At 37.7% G+C, this 24,385-nt stretch overlaps 1 protein-coding gene across 4 annotated transcripts in view; it reads right to left on the bottom strand.

The window, feature by feature from the left end:
* Positions 1-5,977: 5,977 nt before the first annotated feature.
* Positions 5,978-24,385, bottom strand: part of rhobtb4 (Rho related BTB domain containing 4) — a 129,924-nt gene continuing 111,516 nt past the window's right edge. For 3 of the 4 annotated variants that reach the window (XM_061986638.1, XM_061986637.1, XM_072914358.1), the window contains 6 exons: positions 21,174-21,393; positions 18,378-18,496; positions 9,395-9,545; positions 9,217-9,305; positions 9,019-9,124; positions 5,978-6,876 (listed from right to left, as the gene is read on the bottom strand). In XM_061986638.1, the coding sequence (XP_061842622.1) occupies positions 6,698-6,876; positions 9,019-9,124; positions 9,217-9,305; positions 9,395-9,545; positions 18,378-18,496; positions 21,174-21,393 (864 nt within the window). In that variant the 3' untranslated portion in view covers positions 5,978-6,697. Of the gene's footprint in view, positions 6,877-9,018; positions 9,125-9,216; positions 9,306-9,394; positions 9,546-16,456; positions 17,417-18,377; positions 18,497-21,173; positions 21,394-24,385 lie in introns of those variants that run through there. The other variant, XM_061986639.2, reaches the window with a different exon arrangement.

Genomic DNA, 24,385 nt, shown 5'->3' with positions numbered 1-24,385 from the left:
CGCAGGCAGAGATGAAGTACAAGAAGAACCACACTGTAAAACTAATCTGTAGATTTTACTGTAAAAAGGATTGCAATTTTACTGTAAATTTAAAAACGATACAAAGCTATGGTAAAATACTAGTGTTTTTTTTATTTTGAATTAAACAGTTTTGACAGTGCATTACTGTAAATAGAAACATGGTACTAATTAAATTTTTTATAGTAGTTACAGTGCATCACTGTAAATAAAAATAAAAAAACGATACCGCCGCTATTTTTTTTACAGTAAAATATTGGCGACTGAGCTGACAGTTTTTCACCTTCAAATCTACGATTGTTGTTTTTACAGTGCATTTGTGCAAAAGGTCTAATTACAGTGCAATACTGTAAACTAAAAAACAATCACAGTGTTATTTTCACGGTAAAAATACGGCGCATAACTCTAAATGAAAAAACTGCAGCAATGTTTTTTTTGCAGGAAAATTACAGTTCGTAAATGAGAAAACAGAACCACTGTAATTTGTACGATAAATATACAGTGCATTACTGTAAATTAAAAATGGTATAACTAATGTTTACAGTGAAATTACAATGCATAAGTGTAAATTAAAAATTATGCCACTAATTTTTTACAGTGAAATTACAATGCATAACTGTAAATTAAAAATGATGCCACTAATTTTTACAGTCAAATTACAGTGCATTACTGAGAATCAAACATGGTACCATTGTAATGTTGACAGTAAAATTACAGTGCATTACTGTGAATTAAAAACAATACCATTATAATTGTTTAAGTAAAATTATAGTGCTTCATTGTAAATGACAAATCAATACCACTTTTATTTTTGCAGTAACATTACAGTGCATTACTGTAAATTAAAAACAGTACCACTATAATTTTTTCCCGATGAAATTAGAGTGCATGAAATTAAAAACGGCACCACTGAAATGCTCACAGTAAAATTACAGTACATCACTGTAATTTTTGACGGTTAAATTACAGTGCATTACTGTGAATGGGAAAACCAATCTACTGTTAATTCTTACAGTAAAATTTTAAAGACTGGGTTGTAATTTATTTTAATTTTTTTTACCATAAAATAATCGTTTTTTACAGCGCATTACTGTAAATGGAAAACACGGTAACAATGTTATTTCTCTCGGTGAAATGAACAGTGCATTGCTGTAAATGGGAACACTGTTATTTTTACGGTAAAATTCTGGCGACTGGGCTGCCAGTTCAAAAATCGCTTTTACAGCGTGTTACTGTAAAAGGGAAAAAGCTGTACCAATGATATTTTTATGGTAACATACAGTGTGCTGTAATACTGTAAATAGAAAAACACTTAATTCTACAGTAAAATTTTGAAGACTGGGATGCAAATATATATTTTTTCATTTCATAAAATTGTTTTACAGCGCATTACTGAAAATGGAAAACACGGTAACAATGTTATTTCTCTCGGTAAAATTAACAGTGCATTACTGTAAATGGGAACACAGCAACTACAGTTATTTTTACGGTAAAATAGTTCGAAAATCGCTTTTACATCGTATTACTGTAAAAGGAAAAAAGCTGTACCAATGTTATTTGTATGGTAAAATACAGTGTACTGTAATACTGTAAATAGAAAAACGGTATATGTATATATGTATATTTTTTTTACAGTAAAATCCTTGCAAACAGCATTTTGACCGTAAAATCTACCGACTTATTTTTACAGTGTACACATGGTATCGGTGCGTGAACTTTGGCCAGTGGGATTCGTCTGACTGACATTCTTTAGCTTTTTAACTTACAATTCAGGATGATCACTTTTTTGTAACAATACTCATAATCCTGTGACATTTGGTCAAAGAGGCTGTGTTGTCGCTACAACACGTCCACATGCATAATGCTGTGTCCGTAAGTCCGATATCGTTGATTGCATGCGTGCCAAATCCAACATTCATAGAATTGTATGCATTTCAATATCAGAAATCAGCTTGACACCCTGTATTAATCGTGTAGAAATTCCACAAATATTGTATAAAACAAGCCCGATAATAGTTTTTTTTATAAATGTCCCTGCATATTATGTGTTTAAGATGTGGTCTGTGTACAAAAAGGTCAAAGAAGATTTGCTACAATCATCTGTAACATGCTAACAAGCACATATTAGGGTTGTTATAAGACAGCAACAATGAAAATAAAAAAGTGCATTCCTCGCTCTAACGACAATCGAGTCGGGCCACCATGCAAATTCACCTCATCCCAATACGTGCGCTAACCACGGCCAAAGCAAATAACCCACGTCAAACAAATAATCTGAGGCCATGTGGTCGCAAAGACGTCTCTACCAGATTCTGATGACATTTGTCCAACTTTAAGGCACTGAGACAAGAGGCGGTTTGGGCCAAAGCAACAATTGGTAAGACAAATCAGTGTTCCATAATCTCCCGCTCACTTTCCCCCGAAGGGTGAGTGAGTAATACTTTTTACTTGCGGTTTTCTTCCAAAAAAAATAAAAACACTGTCTTGATTCTCACTCCACTCTCATGAGAGTTGAGCCCACTTCTATTTCGGGACTTAATCGCGGCTCTTGAGGAGAAAAGGCGACACACGCCATATGACTCGCACACCTGCAAATAGAACGTCTCACTTCCAGGTAAGATTCCTAACGCCAAAGCAGCAAAAACAGAGAAGTTGTGTGTACTATCAGGACGCTACACGTTGCCAAAAGACCATCTGCGCAGACTCTGTGGTGTACTGAGCACCGTCGTCCAGTTCTACAAAATACACGCAAGGCAAAGGGACTCTTTTTGTTGGTTTTCTTGTCCTGGCTGAACGCGTTTTTTGTTTTTTTAACAACGTCACGGGTCTCGTCCTAAAAACGACATGTTCAGCGAGGATGGAAGCAGAAATGAAGCAAAGTGTGGAAGAAAGAGTATCACAGCTTTGGTATTCAAAGTGAGGTGAACCGAGTTGGAAATGACACGTTGTAGGACATCTTGCTCTCCTTCTGACGCACGTCCCAATACTTATGAGGAGTATCAGGGCCACAATAAACTAACAACGAAAATGGATTACATTAACGATTAATAACGTCTCTTTTTTTGGAGAAAAAAGTTCTAATTTTAAGAGTCATGATGTTGCAAGAACAAAGTTGAAATTTTAGAAGATAAATGTATAATTTTATGAAAAACAAGTCGTAACATTTCGACCAAAAATATTAATAACAGCATGAGGAAAAGAGTTGTAACATTAGCAGAAGTTGTAATAATATGTCAATAAAGTCGTAATAGTATGACAGTAAAGTTGTAGTTTATGAGAAAAATAATTAATACGACAAATGAAGTCATAGTTTATTTTAATATTATAGAAAAAAGTCATAAAAGGTGCCAAAATAAATAAAAACATTTTGCAAAGGAGTACATTTTAATGTATAATATTGTGAGACTTAAATCATATTATGAGTAAAAAGTGCAAAATAATATTAAGTTTAATACTGAAACTAAAATGTTGAGATTAAGCAATGATATGCTGAAAAAAATTAAAATACTTTTAATGCTGCAAGAATAAAAATGTTGCAATGCTATGACGTTAATAATAGTATGAGGGGAAAACGTGCAAAATATTAAGTTTAATACCACAACTAAAATGTTGTGAGATTTAGCAATAAAAGACAAAAAAAGTAGAATTACTACAAAATTATTATAAAAATAAAGTCAACAACGTTGGGGAAAATAGAGTCATAATATTCTGGGGAAGAAAAAAATAATGTACATGAATAAAAAAGTTGCAATGTTATGAAATTAATAATAATATGAGGGGGGAAAAGTTGTAACATTAGCAGAAGTTGTAATAATATGTCAATACAGTCGTAATATTATGACAGCAAAGTTGTAGTATTATGAGGAAAAAAAACGTAATGTTAAAAAACGTGTCTTAATACTACAAATGAAGTCAGAGTTTGTTGTAATATTATAGACAAATTCATAAAAGGTTCCTGAATATATATTTAACTGCGGGGGAATATATTTTAATGTATAATATTATGACACATAAATCATATGATGAGTAAAAACTGGTAAATACTTCAACTAAAATGTTGTGAGATTAAACCACAACATTACAGTGGAAAAATAGGAATATTGCAAAAATATATATGATGAGAAATGTTGTAATGGGGAAAACATAACATCGGGAAAATAAAGTCATAATATTCTGGAATAAAAAAAAATATATTTTTGAATTCTGCAACAATTAAAAAAGTTGCAATGTTATGAAATTAATAGTATGAGAAAAAAAGTTGTAATATGTCAATAATATTACAGTAAAGTTGTAATAGTATGAGAAAAAAATTAACACTACAAATAAAGTCGGAGTTTATTATTGCAAATACATTTTTAAAAGTATGAGGAAAAAGTTGTAACATAACCAGAAGTTGTAATAGTATGTTAATAATTCATAATATCATGACAGTAAAGTTATAGTATTATCAGAAAAAGTGTCATTATACTATAAATGAAGTCATAGTTTGTTGTAATATTATAGAAAAAGTCATACAAGGTGCCTAAATATTGTTTTTAAATGTGAGGGAATACATTTTAATGTATAATAGTACGGTAATTGAGCAACACGTTGTTGTATTTGTATTGCCCGCACCCACCCCACACGGTATGTGAAAAAAGTGGAAAACCTTAGAAAAAAGAATAGTATAAGCCTTAATACGGTTTTACAGCATTATAACACTTAATACAGGGGGGAAAACAAGAATATTACAAAAATGAAGTCATGATTATTGAAAAAAAAAAGTTGTAATGACGAAAACAATATTGGGAAAATAGTCATATTATAAAAAAATATATATGCATATATATATATATATATATATATATGTATATTTTTTAAATGCTGCAGGAATGAAAAAAGTTTGTTTTAATATTAGTAAGAGGGAAAAAAAGTTGTATCACTAGCGAAAGTTGTAATAATATGACAAAAAAGTTATATAATGACAAAAAAGACATATTGTTGCAAGAAGCGTCATAATACTACAAATATCGTCATAGTTTGTTGTAATATTAGAGAAGAAAGTGCCAAAATAAAATTGTAATATTGCAAGGAAAGTGCATTGTAATGTAAAATATAATAACACTAAAAATATGAGGAAAAAAGTGCAAAAAGAGTGTTAATAAATTGCGTACTACAACTCAAGTCATAATCTTGTGAGATTAAGCCGTGAAATTGATGAGAACTAATACAAAATAAAGTCATGATAATACCGGGAAAAAGTTGCAATGAGTAAATCATAATGTAGGGAAAATACATTTCAAAACGCTATTGGAAAAATTAAAAAATGTGTTCTGAACCTTATCAAATTAATTTCCACAAAGCAGGAATTAATAATTATAAATGGAATATTTTCATAGTTGGAGCATAGAAAACCTTTTTACGAATTTCCAAATATGGCGTTTAACATTATTTTATGCCCTCAAGACATCAAATAAACACCTAAATACAAATATTAATCCAATATAGTAGTCTTGCATGAGGCTGAGTCAATCAGCGGCCATGATACTGAACATCGTGCTGTGATTGGTTTGGTCTCATTTAGTAGCCAATAATACTGAAATATTGATATTTTTAGTAAAATTTGTCATTTTATGTTTGAAAATGCTTCACTTAGTCCATAAATACATAGAATATGCTTTTTAAAAAAAGAGAACAAAATTGTGTGATGAAGTGCGACGAGAAAGGGACTGTATTTTTTTTGTTTTAAAGAAAAATAAGAGTTTATACGTTTTCGCTCGGAACATAACATCACTGACGTAATTCTGAGTTCATAGTGTGGCCCTAATACTCCGTACATGAAGAGAAAACACAGGTATAAAACTGGTAGTGTGTAGTGCAGGAGCCCTGAGCACTGCTACTCCCTAGTGGTACAGTGGTATAAAGGCAGGCTTGCTGAGGCGCTTCCATGCAGCCTAGTTAATGGTCATGGACGTTACCGTTGTGTCTTTTTTTTTTTTAATACTGGATGCATCGTGCCTCCAGGAAGAGGCGTCAAGTAAGGCTCCGTCATTGCTATTGAGTGGTCACTTGGGAAAGTCTCTGAAGTGCAGTTTGGCAAGCTTGAGTGTAGGGAATGGACCATGGTGCAGGACGGAGACGGACTAGATAGGTCAGTGGGTGTGGTTAAGCCTCTTAAACTACAGCATCCAGAAATGTGCTCTGAGTTAACAGTTAGCGGTTGGTCGCCATGTAGAAAGGTGCCGGGGGTTTACAAAATGGACGATTTTTATCAAAGTACTTACAGTTGTGTTGAGTCGATTCCTGGATATCCAGTGCTGGTTGTAGACAGGCAGATCCTGGGCACGGGTTTTTGTGTGTGCAAGCTAACAGTCTGCAGTGAAGGCAAAGTTATAAAAACAAATACAAATTCTGGAGCTGGAAGGTGGCGTCTGGGAGAGATAGAAAGCCCTTGATCCCAGTCCAGTCATTCTACGGACGGGATGACGTCCAAGGGAGTGTGCTGCTGTCACCCGCAGGCTGGTCAGGTTGTCCGCCATTGCTGCATTCCCGCGCTTGTAAAGAGGCACAAAAAGTACATTCCCTCTCCACGCGCTGGCATCCGAGGAACACTGAGTCCGATTTGCATTGAGAGACAAAGAAAAGGCTTCAAACCTCCTGGCCGCACGAGGTGCCGACGAAGGGCCAGGCCGGCGGACGCCTAGGAGACGTGCGGCGAAGAGGACGGGTGTCTCCAGAAACACCAGCCTCGTTTGGTGTGCTGCTTGCGCAGGATCTCCTCCTCGTGCTCACGCTCCTTCTGGGATCGCAAGTAGCGGTCCTCCTCCTTCAGGAACCACACAGGCGGCCAGCGCTGCTTCTCAAAGTGCTTCTGGTTGTCTGCACACAACCACACATTTATTAATTTACTCCTTATTGGCGGAGGAGTCGTTGAGCATCTGTGTGCAGTGGAATCTCGATTAACGAACCCCTCACTGTACAAACTTTATGAACTACGAGCCGAATTAAAATATACTTTTCACAAACCTTGTCTCAGTGTACGAACCTTTCTTCCACCTATTGTGCGCACAGTCATTTTGTGCCCGGCAGCACATCCACTGTGGGCGGGCCTAATCGTTCTGCGGCGCTCATTCAGTCAGCTCAGCAGTGCTGTTGTTAGCTACTGTGCTAAGTGCTACTTTGTGTGCTTTTTAGCCTTTTTTAATGCCGCAAGAATAAAAACATTTTTGCGATAATAAAGTTGTACAGCAATCCCTCACTTATCCCTCTTAATTAGTTCCGGACCTGACTGTGATTGAATTAATTTCCACAAAGCAGGAATTAATAATTATAAAATAAATTTTTTCATAGTTGGAGCTTAAAAAACCTGTATACGAACCTCCAAATATGGGGTTTAACATTATTTTATGCCCTCAAGACATCAAATAAACTCCTAAATGCAAATATTTACGTGTTTATTAGTGGCATCCATTGTGGGCGGGTTGATCGAGCTGCAGCGCTCATTCAGTCAACTCAGCACTGCTGTCCTTAACTACTGTGCTAAGTGCTACTTTGTGTACTTCGACTTAGACTTCGACAAACTTTAATGATCCACAAGGGAAATTGTTCAACACAGTAGCTCAGTTACAATGATGGAAAGTGTAAGGATGTTCTTTTTAGCCTTTTCACAGCATTTTTCTAGTTTTGCTAGCTCAATATGAGTCCAAAGTACGCAATGTACAAGCGTAGGTTTCTCTTGTTTATGCTTCTTGCAAGATGGTAATTAAGCAATTATGACACATTTTACTGATGTCGATTAGCCAAATGTATTTGTAAAGTTACTTAACAATATTTTGGTCGGGAGTCGGGACAGATTGTTGGCATTACCCTGCTAAAATGTCTATTTTGACCGCACGGACCACCATCAAAATAATTATATGTAAGATATATCGCATAGGCCTACTTTGATGGCAAGCCAAGGCCAACAGTAAAATTACCGCCACATTCCGTTCAGCATATCTCCATGTGCATCCAACTTGACACACTGCATTCTCTTCCATGTACGCACATCACCATCTTTCAGTGCAGAGTGCCATTCTATGAGCCAACCCACGTTGTGTGTCATTGACCCGGCTAGCATGCTAAGCATTACACTAGAAGCTGAGCACCATCACACTAAGCATTCGTTGCAGGAACATACTAGCTTTGTTAAACAAGATCATAGACTGTATTGGACAATATAGTTTACATACCAAATGTTAATTTCCATTTATTACAAGTAATAAGAAAACGTAAATGCTTGATTTACCTATCAAGGAGGAAATTAGCAAGTTTGGCGTCAGATGAAAAAATCTTCAATCGTCTCCATTTTTCAAAGGCATCCTCTTTCAAAGGCATCCCGTCTTTTAGATTTACTAATGTCTGACATGTTTAGTAACTTTACCAACGGCAGTAGCCAGACGAAGGTGGCGGTGTGTAACTGACAACCTGGATGTGACACACTCACTGACTTTTTAATTGGTCAAACGGTGGAGGGCGGGAGATCGAAATGAAAACCATAAGATTTCGGGGCTGTAAATCTCATTTTGAAATGAGCATATCCCGGCTGAACTACTGTTATCAGTTATAAAAATATTCGAAAAGAACATGATTTATTCATGCCTTTTGACGTATCAGGGCCATTTAATGATGACTTGACGTGAAATTATTACATATGGCACCTTTAAATATTTGAATCGTTTGACAGTCCTCGTGGCTATGAAATGATCTGTACTGTTCAGTGACAATATCAGTAGCAAAAGCCACAGTCACTTAAGAGAATTAAATCTGAAAACACACAAGTATCTTTGTCTTAAAACAGGTTATATAAAATATTTTGTATCCTGAACATTATTACCGAGTCCCAGTGCAGCTATGGTCTAACAACTGCCAGGCAATTGATCTTGTTAATAAACATGTTGTTCTTGGATGTTCATGTTTGCTTTTGCAAATGTTTTGGCCCTCTCAATTATCTCAGCAAAGAAAGACAATGAGTGTGTTTACCTGGAGACATGACCTTCATGTCTTTGGGAAACTTGCGGCAGATGCTGTTATAATTAGTGCAGATGTGATGGAGACACCAGGTTGATAGCTGCTTGGCATTGTGGAACTAGACGTGGGGAACAAAACATAGTATTTGTCACACATATGTACAGTCACTGAACTTTGTCAATGCGTGTTTCAAAGGTTGCAGTATCAGACCTGCGCTAGCTCCAAGTATGCCAACACCTGCCCATCAATGTCGACTCCTTTCCCTGTCAACAGCAGGAGCTCATCAACGGCTTGCTGCTCTGAAGATGCCCACATATATAAAAGGATGTCAGTATTTACGGTGTCTGGCCTTCTCCTAATTTCCACTATTACTGCTTAGAGTCCTTACCAGTGAGGGCCACCAGGCGTGGTAAACAAAGACGGTTGGCCACCACGATCAGTTCTATGGACTCCAGATGAGGACAAGGTGTCAGCATGCCGCAGTACAGGAACTCCAACACACCTCGCATACATGCTGTACTCGTGCTGGGAATGGGCACCTGGACATGTGTCAGAATAAAAAATACACATCGTTTTAAGGGCAGATGTAGCTTTAAAAAAACGTTATTCTTTATCTGATGCCATTTAGCAGAGCGCAGGTCCAACTTCCTCCCTGTGCATCCATATACAAATGTTTAGGCAAGTGTAAACATTAAATGTTTCCTGATGGAGATGATGCTTTGCACATTTATCTAGGACAGAGGTTCCCACACTTTTTCAGCAGGCGAGCTACTGTTCAAATGACCAAGTCGAGGTGATCTACCTCATCTTCACCTAAAATGGTTTTCACTTCACAGGTGTGCTTGAAGCTCATCGAGAGAATGCCAAGAGTGTGCAAAGCAGTAATCAGAGCAAAGAGTGGCTATTTTGAATAAACTAGAATATAAAACATGTTTTCAGTTATTTCACCTTTTGTTGTTAAGTACATAACTCTGAATGTGTTCATACATAGTTTTGATGCCTTTAGTGACAATCTACAATGTAAATAGTCATGAAAACAAAGAAAACGCATTGAATGAGAAGGTGTGTCCAAACTTTTGGCCTGTACTGTATTTTCAATCAAATTGTTATTATAAAGCTTTCTTCTTACATACATTATTTAAAGTATATTCTACAATTTGTTGGGGTCCTAAACTAAGCATTTTTAAAGCATAAAAATGCCTTAAATTAACAAAAAAATTATCACTGCTACATTAATTTTGGTCAATAAAGAGACCAAACCAATCAGAGCGCACTGTTCAGTATTGTGGCCACTGATTGGCTCAGCCTCAGGAAGCATTACCATAAAGCACTGTAAGAGTGTAAAGGTGAGTAAAGGGTGTCATTTAATGTCTCGAAGGCTCTCAGAATGTTGAAAAACGTATGTAAAAGGTAGTAAACAGTTGTTTATTATAGCGCTAAGAAAATATTTGCTTTCTCCAACTTTGTGGAAACTGATTTACCGCAGTCATATCTGCAACCAATAAACATCAATAAAAGACAGATTACTTGACATAAATTTAGGTTTTAATAATGTTAAAATTGCTAATTGCACAATTTGTTTCCTGTTAATTGGTTTTAGTACAAAACATCAAAATACATTTGAGTTTGATTAAAAAGCATCAAAATCCTTTCACATACACAAAAAAGTGTGAAAATGTGTTGTAAGAGCACTGCAGGAGACCTCCAACTAAAATAAAATTGCACTTAGAGCCCAAGTTTAGTCAGGGACAACCATGAGTATGTCTCATTGTTTTATTATTTTTGCTATATTGGATCAAAAGGTGACTATGTGGGTGCTATTTTATTTCTGAAATGTTCTCATAATGTACAATATAATTGATTGAGAATGTATTGAAGAGTTTTTAATGCTCTAGCTATGAACATATTCCATTTATATTTAATATAAATCCCACTTTGCAGAAATGCATTTACCACGGCCAGGCCCACAACCAATTAACAGCGATAAACGAGGGAAGACTGTAAAGGGCAGGGGACAGTGTGTGGAGAACTGTGCTTGTAGGGATACACCGAGCATCTACACAATTAAATTCACTTCATAAGAGCTGTTCACTGACGAAAGACCCGCTGTGCGTTAGTGAGAGTTATATAAATAAATGCATATGAATGAGATAGTCCTGTTGTTTCATTATGACAGGTTACGCAGTCTCATCCCAGGAAGCAAAGCCGGAAAGAAGACGCTGACCCGAGAGACCACCTGAAGTCTACCAAGAACACTCCTGGTTTACCCACTGAGACCCTCCTTAAAGCTCTACGTCTACAACCAATTAAGAGAATGTCAGCGTGGTGAGACCTCTCGTTACGACTAAAAGTCACAACACTGAAACCAGGGTGGTCTCGAAAAGCCCAGCTGAGGCCAGGCTGCGTTATTAAGTGGTTACATTCATGGCACTTCCGTCTGTGCCATGTTAACCTGTGATTGTAAGGGCTGGTTAGGCAAAAAACCTTTCATGAAAGTTAGCACACAATGTGAAAATTAAGGATATCCATTTTCTACCGCTTTCAGAAGTAAAAGTAGCGGGAAAAAATGCTTCTGACGTAAAAGCTACAGTAAAATTATTGACTTAGATAATAAAGACCACACTGACAGAAGTCAAACTAGACCACAGCTATCAAACACAAGGTCCGGGGGCCAGATCTGGCCCGCGACATCATTTTATCTGGCCCACAAACACCTGGAAATGATATGTGTCAATAAAGTACTTAAAATTTTCTCACTAAATTGATTGATTTTTTTATGTCCTGCTTGAAATTGCATACCTTTTAAACTTTAATAGTATCCAATATTGCAACAAATATTACAGTATATTATCATACTTTCCAAACATGTTTTCGTCTAAATAAAAATACTTAACTTTACAGCAAACTACCCATCAAGTTATTTAAAAATTACAATAAATTTTACGTTGTTCTTTACAGCATATTACTGTAAATTCAAAAAAAAAAAAACGACTACTGGTTTTTTGCGTTAAAATTCTGTTGACTGAGCTGCCAGTTTTTGACTGTAAAATCTACGGTTGTTGTTTTTAACGGTGTATTACTGTAAATGGAATGGCGGTACATTTGTTTTACGGAAGAAAAACTGGCAGCTAAATTGCCAGAATAAAAAAAGAACTCATGTTGCAAAAACCAATGTAAATTTAACAGTAAAATTCTGGCAACTAAGCTGCCAGCTTTTCCCATAAAAAACAAAACAGTGGTACTGTTTTTATATTTACCGTAAAATGTTGTAAAAAAATATATATATGTACACTTTTACACTAACATTTTGTAAATGTAAAGTTTTTTCTGTAAAATCGACAGTCTACTTAAAACAATTTATATAATTAATAATGAAATCCAGAGGCAAATTCATACATTATTCACTGTTTCAAGTGGGCCTTTGATGGCAGCCATAATTGCGATGTGGCCCAAAATGAAAACGAGTTTGTCATCCCTGAACTAGACTATAGACAATTTATGTAATTTAACTCTATAAAATCATTAAATTTTTACTATTTTGGTATATTCAAATGCTCATTTTAAAATCACAAAGTATTATATTACAGTAGTACCTCAACGGACATGCTTAATTGGTTCTCAAATCAACATCCCACATTAAAACAAATTGAAATTAATCCAATTAATGCTCGGCACACCAAAACAGCACGATTTTAACATGTGGCATGCCTTTTAAAAATAAAAATATGTTTACATAAGAAATGCTATATGAAAAACAATCCAATAGTACAAACTAGTTTAATGAAGTAATATAATAATGTACAGCCTTTTCTTTGGAGATCAAACCTCTACAGTATCTCCGTTGAGCTACTATCAGCAGCGTTGCCATATTTTCATTGACAAATCTCAGCCTTATATATTTTTTGACATTCTTGGCTGGCATTAGACATATTCTGCTTCAATATTTCTTTTTTTAATTCAATGAAAATCACCAATTTCTTTTCAGCACTGTCCTTCACGCTTACTTTATTCCTTATTATTGTTGGAAAACAACGTTATGTCCATCTCTCGCTACAAGCTAATGCTAGCGAGCAAAACCAGATGTCTCGGGTGGATCTTACGGTGTTCACTGTGACATTTGCTATGCTAGCTAATGCCGGGGTTGCGTGTAACTCAGATGTTTGCTTGCGGCTTAAAAAAGGGGTTCACTGAATTAGTAATTTTACTCTTATTTGTATTTAATAATTAAATCTAACCTACTTACAGTGTAACATGATAAACCTTGTCAAATGATATGAAACAATGTTTTAATCAAGAAGATCATCATCAAGGCTTAGGTCAGGCTGATAAAGAAATAATAATCAAATAAACTGCAAAAGAAGGGACTTATAAAAACTGATACAAAAAATGCAGACAATTACACAGTGCTGAAATAAATACATTCTGAATCAATAATATATTTTATATATATATAACTAAGCTGTAGATAAAATTAATGTGCAAATAAAAATACAACGTCACCCCTTTACCATATTTTTTGCGCTTAAGAAACTTCTCTTTGACTATCTCCACAATTATTTTGTTTGTTTGACATTGTCATTACTGCCACAAGTGGTGGAGAAGTGTATTACAACCATATGGACCACAGCTGAGAAACAAATATTTTTTGGCAGACCTCTAGTGGGCGCTCGCGGCTCAACAATGGGTTAAATAACCACTGACTTAAAGCATAACCATCTTAAAAACTCAAAACACTCTTGAGTTGAGTTACCACAGCAGAATGCGGATTCATTAGTTTAAAATGCACGACCATTGTAACAAGAGTCCAACATGGACGCTGTGAAGTCATGTTATCACACAACAGCATGAAATGTGTGAATCTAAAAATACAGAGAAGGAAGTGTGACATGATCATGAAAATAGAATGCTGGCTGATCATGTGCTACTCTCACATTTGTGAGTTTCAGGCTCTTTTCCCCCCTCGGGGGATGCTCCACTCCGTCCTAAAATATACTCCCACACTATTCGAAAGGAAGTTGATGCAAAGCTGTCATGTCAGAGTGATTTGCATGTACTTTTACCATCAACACTGAGACAGCGACAAGAATAAACCAACTTTGAGCATTAAATGTCAGGTTCACAACTAAACATGGGTGTGGGATTAAATCCATGTAATCAGTATTAGCCGTAAATATAATAAATTACCAGACAGTATGTCATGGCTTCACTGAGACTACACCTTGTTTTTTTTACTCAAACTAAGGCTATGTCTACACTAAGCCGGATAATAATTATTTAGCCTAAGCCCCCGTTTCAGCCACACTAAACCAGCGTTTAAGGCCCCCCTCTTCAGACAAATTTTTACACGGGTAAGTGCGCCGTTTATTTCTTGAATTTCTTCTTAGCTTTGTATGGACTCATTGATCGTTTTCAAACTGAGTTCGGAGAGGAAGTGACGCCAGAAAGGCCGCGCCCCACACAGGAAGTGAAGTCAGAAAGATGGAGGCGAGTCATCCAGACATGAAGCAAACGCGCAATTGCAGCTATTTCGGATGCAACACATCTCAGACGGCAACATAGACGGTTGAGCGACGGTTTTGCATAAGCCCTGGAAGAACGGCAGCCTGGTGGGATATGTTTGTCAATGAGTGTGTTGTTCCAGCTGAACGGCAAGAGAACTTTTGAATGTCCAGGTCAGTTGTGATTCTACTTAGTGAAAAACTTTGTCCATTTGTCGAAGGGGAAACAACGACAGACTACAAAAAAACGTGATTACATTTGGACTGGCAAAGCAGACTATTACTAGTTATTGTCCGCGATGTATGTCGAGCGATTACTCAACTTCTAGTTTTGTACTCAATAACTATTGTAAAGCCATGAAGTGGTTGCGGCCGTCAAGTACGACCGCCAATTTCAGCCTCCAAGCAGTGTCCTGAACAGATATCTATGATTGTTGTAAAATGTTCTTTATCACATTGTTTACTTTCAAGCGTCCATTAAATATATGATTCATGTATGATGGCTCAGGTGTGATTCACTACAATAGTCTAACCTGATGATGGTGAGGCAAGCAAGGTTTACTGTTAAAAGAAATGTGGCAATAGTCTACATTGAAACACAGGGTAAGAATACACTTCCAGGTCGGAGGTGACTATGACGCGCGGATTTTTTTCGCGCATTCGTACGTGGTTGCGTTGCGCCGGCGGACGGAGGGGGGAAGAGGTTCTTAAACGACCATTGTGTGTGTGTGGACACAAATAAGGTTAGGTGGGATTTACCCTGGATAACCTTAGTGGAGAAAGGGCCTAAGGCTGCCTCTACACTAAGTCGGCTAAGGTTCTACAGGATATCTTATCTTATCCCTCTCCACACACACATACAATGTCATCATTTAAGATCCCCTCCCCTCTCTGTCCGCTGGCGCAACGCGACCGAGTACGCATGCGCAGAAGATGGCAGAGGCGCATATATTATGTCATAGTCACCTCTGACCTGGAAGTGTATCTTTACCCGGCAGTCTGGTATGTGAAGTATTTCAAAGTAGCTTATTGTCACATTTCTTTGAACAGTAAACCTTGCTTGCCTCACCATCAGCAGGTTAGACTAGCCCTATTGTAGTGAATCACACCTAAGCCATCATATATGAATCAAATCTTTCAAAGTCGGTCGTTCTGTTCTTCAGCTGAAGCTCCAAGTTTCCAGCGATGGTCTCAACCCGCCTCGTTACAGTGCGTCGGGAGAGTGACACGTTCTCAAATGCGCCCCTCTTCTCCGGGCATATCAGCACAACAGAGTTCAATAAGCACTCCTTAATAAACTCTCCGTCAGAAAACGCCTTACTTTTTCTGGCGATTTTGTGAGAAATGACGAAACTTGTCCTGACAGCTGCATCTCTGGGGGTGTGAAATTTGGCAAAAAGTCCTTGTTGGGTTTGCAGTTTTACCATCAACGCATCAGCCTCCCTTGCGCGCGCTTCATCAGACAGATTCCTAGTGCTTCGTCGTGTAGTGGCGATTCAAATTATATTCTTTAAACACAGCAACCTGTGTACCACAAATTAAGCACACGGCTTTACTTTTAATTTCTGTAAAGAAATACTTAGCAGTCCATGTCTTGTTGAAAACACGGCATTCGTCATCAACTTTTCTCTTTTTAGCGTCTCGGGGGTAACCGTGCATCACTTGCCGCTGTGCACCTTCACTCACAGGTTACACACGGACATACGCCCATAAATAACACTTTTGAAAATAAAAGCAGCACAGTTGTATTGCACGCACGACATAGATGTTTTTTTAAATGTATTTTGTAATTTGTGATTGCTGCTGTTCACATTCACTCACAATCGCGCACGAGCATAGTCCACACGGAAGTAATACAAATAACGCTTTTCAAAACAAAAGCAGCACCGTTGTATTGCACACTCGACATAGATACTTTTTAAAATGTATTTTGTAATTTATAATTGGCCTCACGCGGGCCGACAGGGACGCACAAAGGGCCGGATGTGGCCCGCGGGTCGTAGAATGCCCAGGTCTGTCTTAAGGTATTCATGTGTGATTTCTACAAGCGCCTGTACATGTAGAAGAAGGAGAAACACGGGCATGTCTGGATGATTCGCCTCTATCTTTCTGGTTACCTCTGAGTGGAAACCGGTTGTTCTGAAGCTGGCTGTGGCGCATTCTTTCTGACGTCACTTCCTCTCCGAACTCCGTTTATAAACGATCAATGAGTCCATAGGAGCTAAGAGCCAGAGATTTAAGAAATAGACGGCGCACTTACCCGTGTAAAAAAAATTCCAAGGACGGGAACCTTAAACAATGGGTTAGTCTGGCTGACACAGGGTTTAGGCTAAATAGTTATTTGATAAAGGAGTTATCCGGCTTATTGGTTTTTCTTATTTACCTTTATTTAACAAGGAAAATCCCATTGAGATTGAAAAACTCTTTTTTAAGGGCAGCAAAGTTACACATAAAATTGCATTCACATTACACATTAAAATGACAGGATGGACATCAAGTAAAACAGTTATAGATGAATGAGGCTCCTTCAAATGCTCTGTTTAGATTTAAAAGCATTTAAGGATAACAATTAAGTCATCTTTCAGTGTCTTTGTAACATGTTCCAAGCAAAAAGGAGCTGCATAGACAAAAGCTTTTTTCCATAGCTCAGTGCGAGCAAAATGGACAGAGAGCAACAGCTGATCATTGGATCTCAGTGCATAAGAGTCCGTACTTCTCTGTGAAATCAATGCACAAATGTATTCGGGAAATAGTCCCAGAAGAGCCTTGAAAATAAAAGTGTACCAATGACACTGTCTCCTAGTGGACAGAGAAGGCCATCCCTCATGAGAGTACAAGTCACAGTGGTGTGTCATGGCTCTACAGTTAAAGGTGAAGAACCTCAAAGAAGCATGGTAAACACAGTCCACCATCTGAAGACAGGAATGAGTAGCATTCATATAAAAAGATCACCATAATCTAGCACAGATAAAAATGTGGCAGAGAAAATGCGCTTTTTTACACCAAATGAAAAACATCTCTTATTACAGAAAAAAAAAAACAATCTAAATTTTAGTGTCTTCACCGGTTTATCAATAAAAGGTTTAAAATTGAGAGTCATCAATTAAACCCCAAGGTATTTACATGTATGCACCACTTCTATGACATTCCCTTCAAGATGGGACATGACCGGGGGAGTTTGAGGCACCTTCCTATGTTTGTAAAACAGCATAAGTTTTGTCTTGTCAGCATTGAGAACCAGTTTTAAGTCAATAAGTGAATTCTGCACAGCGACAAAAGCTTTCTGCAGGGAGTTACAGCCTGTTCAACGGATGATCCAGAGCAATAACTAATTTTATCGTCAGCATAAAAATGCATATTAGCATCAGAGAAATGTTGTTCGAGATCATTGATGTATATAATAAATAAGAGGGACCCCAATACAGATCCCTGAGGCACCCCTTTATGAACATTGACAAATTCTGAACAAAGGCCCTCGTATTTATTAATACGCTGGGTCCACTTTTCTAAATAATTAGAAAACCAAGCGACCGTATGTTCTGACAGTCCAATGAGAAACAGCCTGCGTTTTAAAATAGTGTGGTCTACTGTTTCAAACGCTTTGGAGAGATCAAAAAAAGGGGAAGTACAATACTGTTTTTTTAATCAAGCCCTACAATGATGTCATTTACCACATTCATTGTAGCAGTGATAACTGCTACAATGAACAGCCTAATTGATATTTACAAATACTTTTGACGAGAGGAACTCTTTCAAGTGATCACAAACAAAAGATTGCAGAATTTTTGATAAGACACATACATTTGATATTGGCCTATAATGTAGACAGGGCCTAATAACATCACAAGTGTCAGTGTATTTTTTTAACCTCACCTCTTCAATGTAGCTTTCCATGAAAGATCCCCGGAACATTGCAGCCATCCAGTCACAGCTGGAGATGAGCAGGGGTTTGTGGCCGGGGAGGTAGCCATCGTCCAGCCGGAACACCACATCTGAAACCGGGGTGGGAAAAGAGCATTCATCTCGTGGAATGCCACAGAAGCCCAAGCTACAGAGGGGGGAAAGGACAGACAAGGCAGACAGAGCCACAGAGGACAGACAGACACACACACACAGACATAGAGACACATGTAGACAGACAAAGAGATAAATTGACAGAGGGACACAACAGCTTTTGACAAAGAGTCAGGGAAGGAGAACAGACGCAAGATAAAGGAAATGGAATAAATCATGTATAGGACTGTATTGCGTTGCTCGGAATCTCTAGGAATCACTTCATTATGGCATGTATCTCAAAGGAAACAATGTTGGCCTATTTTACGCATACCTTGTTAAACAAATCATCAAATAACTATTCATTAGCGTTATGAATAGGACTCCCATCATGACGATGAAGAATACAAGTGATTGTTGAGACACATTGGATGCATGGCACTGATAGTAGCATGCAAACACAACAGCTTGGGGGGAGGGGGGACAGACAAGACAACACAAAGACAAAGGAGGCACGCAATGACGGAGACGAGACGACCAAGCAGACTGAAGTGGCAGGCAGTCATCAAGTCATTTGATAACTTTAAGAAGACTTCAACTGCAAGGAAAACAACAAAATACTAAATGTGCATTCTCTAGTAGAAATGAATGGTAAGTATACCACAAATGTACACAAAGTGTACATTGTTAAGAGACTCAAAAGCTATGTTCACACTGCAGCTTATGATGGCAACTATGGATATTTTGTTAAATTTGATTTGTTTTAATGATCTATAAAAAAAATTTTAATATGATTGTGGTGGTCTGCTCCCTGTATGATCTGTATCAGAGCTTGGTCCACATTGCCGGCAGTAAGTCGGACCCATTTACCGGTACAGTAAGCGTTGGAGTCCGCCAAGGCTGGCCTTTGTCACCGATTCTGTTCATAACATTTATGGACAGAACTTCTAGGCGCAGTCAGGGGCGTGGAGGGGATCCAGTTTATAATGTGGTCCTGCTGGCTTCTTCTGGCCATGATTTTCAGCTCTCACTGGATCGGTTCACAGCCAATTGTGAAGCGACTAGTATGAGAATCAGCACCTACATGTCTGAGTCCATGGTTCTCGCCCAGAAAAGGTGGAGTGCCATCTGGTTGGGGAGATCTTGCCCCAAGTGGAGGAGTTCAAGTATTTCAGAGTCTTGTTCACGAGTGAAGGAAGAGTGGATCGGGAGAGAGACAGGCGGATCGGTGCGGCGTCTGTAGTGATGCGGACCCTGTATCGATTCGTCATGGTTTAGAAGGAGCTGAGCTGGAAGGCAAAGCTCGCAATCAACCGGTCGAGCTACGTCCCTATCCTCACCTATGGTTATGACCGTAGGGACAAGCTCACAGGTACAAGCGGCCAAAATTTGTTTCCTCCGTCAGGTGGTGGGGCTTCCACTAAAAGATTCTATGAGAAACTCGAGAGAGGCTCAGATTAAAGCCACTGCTCCTCAAAATCGAGAGGAGCCAGTTAAGGTTGTTTGGATGACCCCCGGACGCCTCCTTGGGGAGGTGTTTAGGGCGCGTTTAGGCTGTAGGGAAGACCCAGGACAAAACGCCTTGGAATCCCCTGGGAAGAGCTGGGAAAGGGAAGTGTGGGCTTCTCTGCTTAGGCTGCTTCCCCCGTGAACCGATCTTGGATAAGCGGAAGAAGATGGATGGATTTTTATACATATTTGCAAAAATTATGAAAAAAAAAAAATAACCAAATTATTTAGCGTATACTGTAAAAGAAGTCAGTAGACTGACAGCTAAGTCGCCAACATTTTTGTGTAAAAAAACAGTGGTGCTGTTTTTCTATTCACAGTAATACATTGTTAAAAAAATGACCATAGAATTTACAGTAAAAAAAATGACAGCTTAGTCACCAGAATTATACAATCAAGATAACAGGGGTTCCATTTTTTCATTTACAGTAATGCACTCTAAAAAAGGCAAAAAAAATATGGCAGCTCTGTCGCCAGAATTTTACGGTCAAAATATATGTGGTGCCGTTTTTCTATTTACAGTAATTCACTGTCAAAACAACAATCGTAGAATTTATGGTCAAAAAAAAGAATCACCAGAATTTTACCATCAAAATAACAGGACTACCGTTTTTCCATTTACAGTTATTTACTGTAAAAACAACCATACATTTTACGGTTCAAAACTAACAGCTCTGTCGCCAGAATTTTACTGTCAAAATAACAGCGGTACCGTTTTTCCATTTACATAAATGTTACTGTAAAAACAACCACTGTACATTTCACATTAAAAAAATGGCAGCTCAGTCGGAAGAATTTTACTAACAGTGCTAATGTTTTTTTTAATTACCGTACAGTAATGCACTGTAAAAATGACCGTGCATCAGACTACAGTTGCATTGGATTCATATTGGGATTTTTGACCTCATATAAAAGAGGTCTGGGTTGGACGTGAAAATACCGGAATTGTACTGTTTACACTGACGCGAAAAAAAACAGATGGATGTTACATATGTGCCTAAATATGTGAATTGGCCTGCAGTGTGAACATTGTCAAAGAAACTGCCTGGAGTTGTCTTTACAGTCACTCACTCTTTCAACACCCAAACATTAACTGATGCATCCACGGAAAAAATCTGTATTATCACCAATTCTAATATCGGAATTTGAATCAGTACGGAAGATTACCAGCAAAGGTGCCTTTGTTGAGACACTCCTTGATGCGGTTGGCTCTGCGGACATGGAATGCCTTGGTTATCTCCTGGTTCATGAAACTCTCCCTGTTGAGCACATTGGCCACCATCATCCGTAGGTCGAACACCTCGAGGAGCTCTGCGATGGTGGCCACCTGCATCAGATCGCCTCGACTCTCATTCAGGCTGCCGGTGTACAGGTACTGAAGGACCGCCTAGAACAAGAGCAGGTCAAGAGGTCAAAGACACTGCTAACTGCAGCAGCTAACTGAACCAGACCGGACTAAAACAATGTTGCTGTTTACTTTGAGGTAGAAATATGTAATGTAGCATACAGTGACCAAAGAAAAAAAAATACTGCCACTCCTTGTTTATTGCAGCTAATTGGTTGCAGGCCTGACCGTGGTAAACAAATCCGCGAGGTAGGATTATTATTAATACATCGAATATTGATATAGAGCAGGGGTGTCAAACTTGTTTTCATTGAGGGCCACGTCACAGTAATGGCTCCCTTTCGAGGGCCACTTTTTAAAACTACCGTATTTTTCGGAGTATAAGTCGCACCGGAGTATAAGTCGCACCTGCCAAAAATGCATAATAAAGAAGGAAAAAAACATATATAAGTCGCACTGGAGTATAAGTCACACTTTTTGGGGAAATATATTTGATAAAACCCAACACCAAGAATAGACATTTGAAAGGCAATTTAAAATAAATAAAGAATAGTGAACAACAGGCTGAATAATATACATTATATGACGCATAAATAACCAACTGAGAACGTGCCTTGTATGTTAACGTAACATATTATGGTAAGAGTCATTCAAATAACTATAACATATAGAACATGCTATACGTTTACCAAACAATCTGTCACTCCTAATCGCTAAATCCCATGAAATCTTATACGTCTAGTCTCTTACGTGAATGAGCTAAATAATATTATTTGATATTTTACGGTAATGTGTTAATAATTTCACACATCAGTCGCACCCACGGCCAAACTATGAAAAAAACTGCGACTTATAGTCCGAAAAATACGGTAATCAAAATTATGCATGCGGGCAATAACCTGTGATTAATCAAAATTCGAATTGATTTGATTTAAAAAATATGTATATATATATATCATTTGACAGCATTGATATAAATGTGTACCAGTAATCACCTCATATTATTACACCATTGACTATGCACTTGATTATTAGATTTTTTCCATGTACAAACTGTTATCTTTACTAACCGATTTCTGTAAAACACTATATAATAATGTAATATTTGGCATGGTTAGATAATAACGTTTAAAAGATGCATTTTTTCCTGTCAAAATCGAAATAATTATTTGCATTTAGTAAAAAAAATTAAGTATTTTATTAACACACACTTTCCCCAGGGTTTTGCAGGCCACATACAATGATGTGGCGGGCCAGATCTGGCCCCCGGGCCTTGAGTTTGAAACGTGTTATAGAGCATAAAACAACTATATGACCATCTAAATACATTTTAAACATAAAAATTAAGAGCCCTCTAAACATGAAATGACACCTATATAGTCACCTAAACATGAAATGACACCCATACAGTCACCTCTACACTCTTTTTAGCCAATATGTTGCCTTCTAGTATCGTTCTGGAAACAATTTTCTTCAATTTGAAAAACGATTCGCAAGTAAAAAAAAAACAATTCTCTGCTAATAAAAAACGATTTGCAAGTATAAAAACAATTTTCTTCAATTAAAAATATGATTCGCAAGTATAAAAACAATTGTCTTCAAGTTAAAACTTTTGGTAGTAATAATCCACACTGCGTGATCCACACAATTGCACTCAGAGCATCCATAATTTGCTCTTTACGACAGGTAGTGCTGCTGAGTCAATCTAAGGCAGTCAGAGCTACTGTTATTTGCGCCTGGTGCCGAAAATGGCGCCAACAATAACCAAGAAGAAGCAGGGTGGGAAATAAAATGGCAGACAGAAGAGAGGGAAAACTCACAGGTTAATTTACAGGTTGAAAATGTTTCCCCTTGGGGAATACTTGCAAATAATTTTTTCACTGAAACAAAATAGCTTTCATACTTACGAATTGTTTATTTTTTATTTTTGCATATTTGAAATAAAATATATCAAATCAAATCAAAAAGAAAATTGTTAAGTTTTTTTTAACTTGCGAATCGTTGGTCGTGAGTAAAAACATTTTTGTGGAGTTTTGGCAGTAATTTCACTCCATACCCAAACCACAGGCAACTTGACAGTAACAGTTACAACCATTAGCCATGTTGTTAGCATCCCGTGTTGTTAGCATTGCATGTCCCATCTCAATGTTGTCATTTCACATCGCTCACCAATGTCATTTGGAGCTGATGATCTCCAAGTGGAAGTGCATAAACAGAGTTCATCTCTAGTTGGCGTTGCCCGGACAGCTGCTAATTGCTGTTAGCATGTTAGCATTAGGTGGCGCGCCAGCACTGGTCTCGTCTTATCACAATACTCATGGCATTATACTCACCAATGTGAACATGTGTTATTGATGAGGCAGGACACGAAGATGAAGTGCATCACAAAGTTTGTCAATTTGATTGTCATGGTGAGGCTACAGTAGCGCCAAATTTAGCCACCTATTGTTGTTGGCATTGTTCACCCATAACCCGGAAACGGAAGTCCTGCTTGGCGAATATCTTTAGCGAGCGCCACAACATAATAGAAAGTAAGACAAATGCGGCACTAAAATGCGAACAATTAAGGTAGGCCAAAATTCATTATGCGATGTAGTGATGCCGCAATATTTGAAGCGCAATGTGGCGAGGGACAATTGTGGTAAAAGGCGACCTACCAGCAGAGGAAGAGGCGGAAATACTCTGGCCAATAAATCGATCCCTATTCCGTACATGTATACAAGAACACCACAAATAATTCAAATAACACAGTGAACATACGAGACAACTTGTCTTTTAGCGGTAAGTAAACAAACAAAGGCTCCTAATTAGTCTGCTGACGTATGTAGTAACATATTGTATCATTTATCATTCTATTATTTTGTCAAAATTATAAAGGACAAGCTGTAAAAAAGTATTATGAATCTACTTGTTCATTTACTGGTAATATCTGGTTATTTCCTGTTTTAACATGTTCCATCTCCACTTCTGTTAAAATGTAATAATCACTTATTCTTCTGTTGTTTGATACTTTACATTAGTTTTGGATGATACC

Source organism: Nerophis lumbriciformis, linkage group LG12 (assembly GCF_033978685.3).
Source record: "Nerophis lumbriciformis linkage group LG12, RoL_Nlum_v2.1, whole genome shotgun sequence".
Classification (NCBI taxonomy): domain Eukaryota; kingdom Metazoa; phylum Chordata; class Actinopteri; order Syngnathiformes; family Syngnathidae; genus Nerophis; species Nerophis lumbriciformis.
This window is presented reverse-complemented; position numbering and strand designations above follow the sequence as displayed.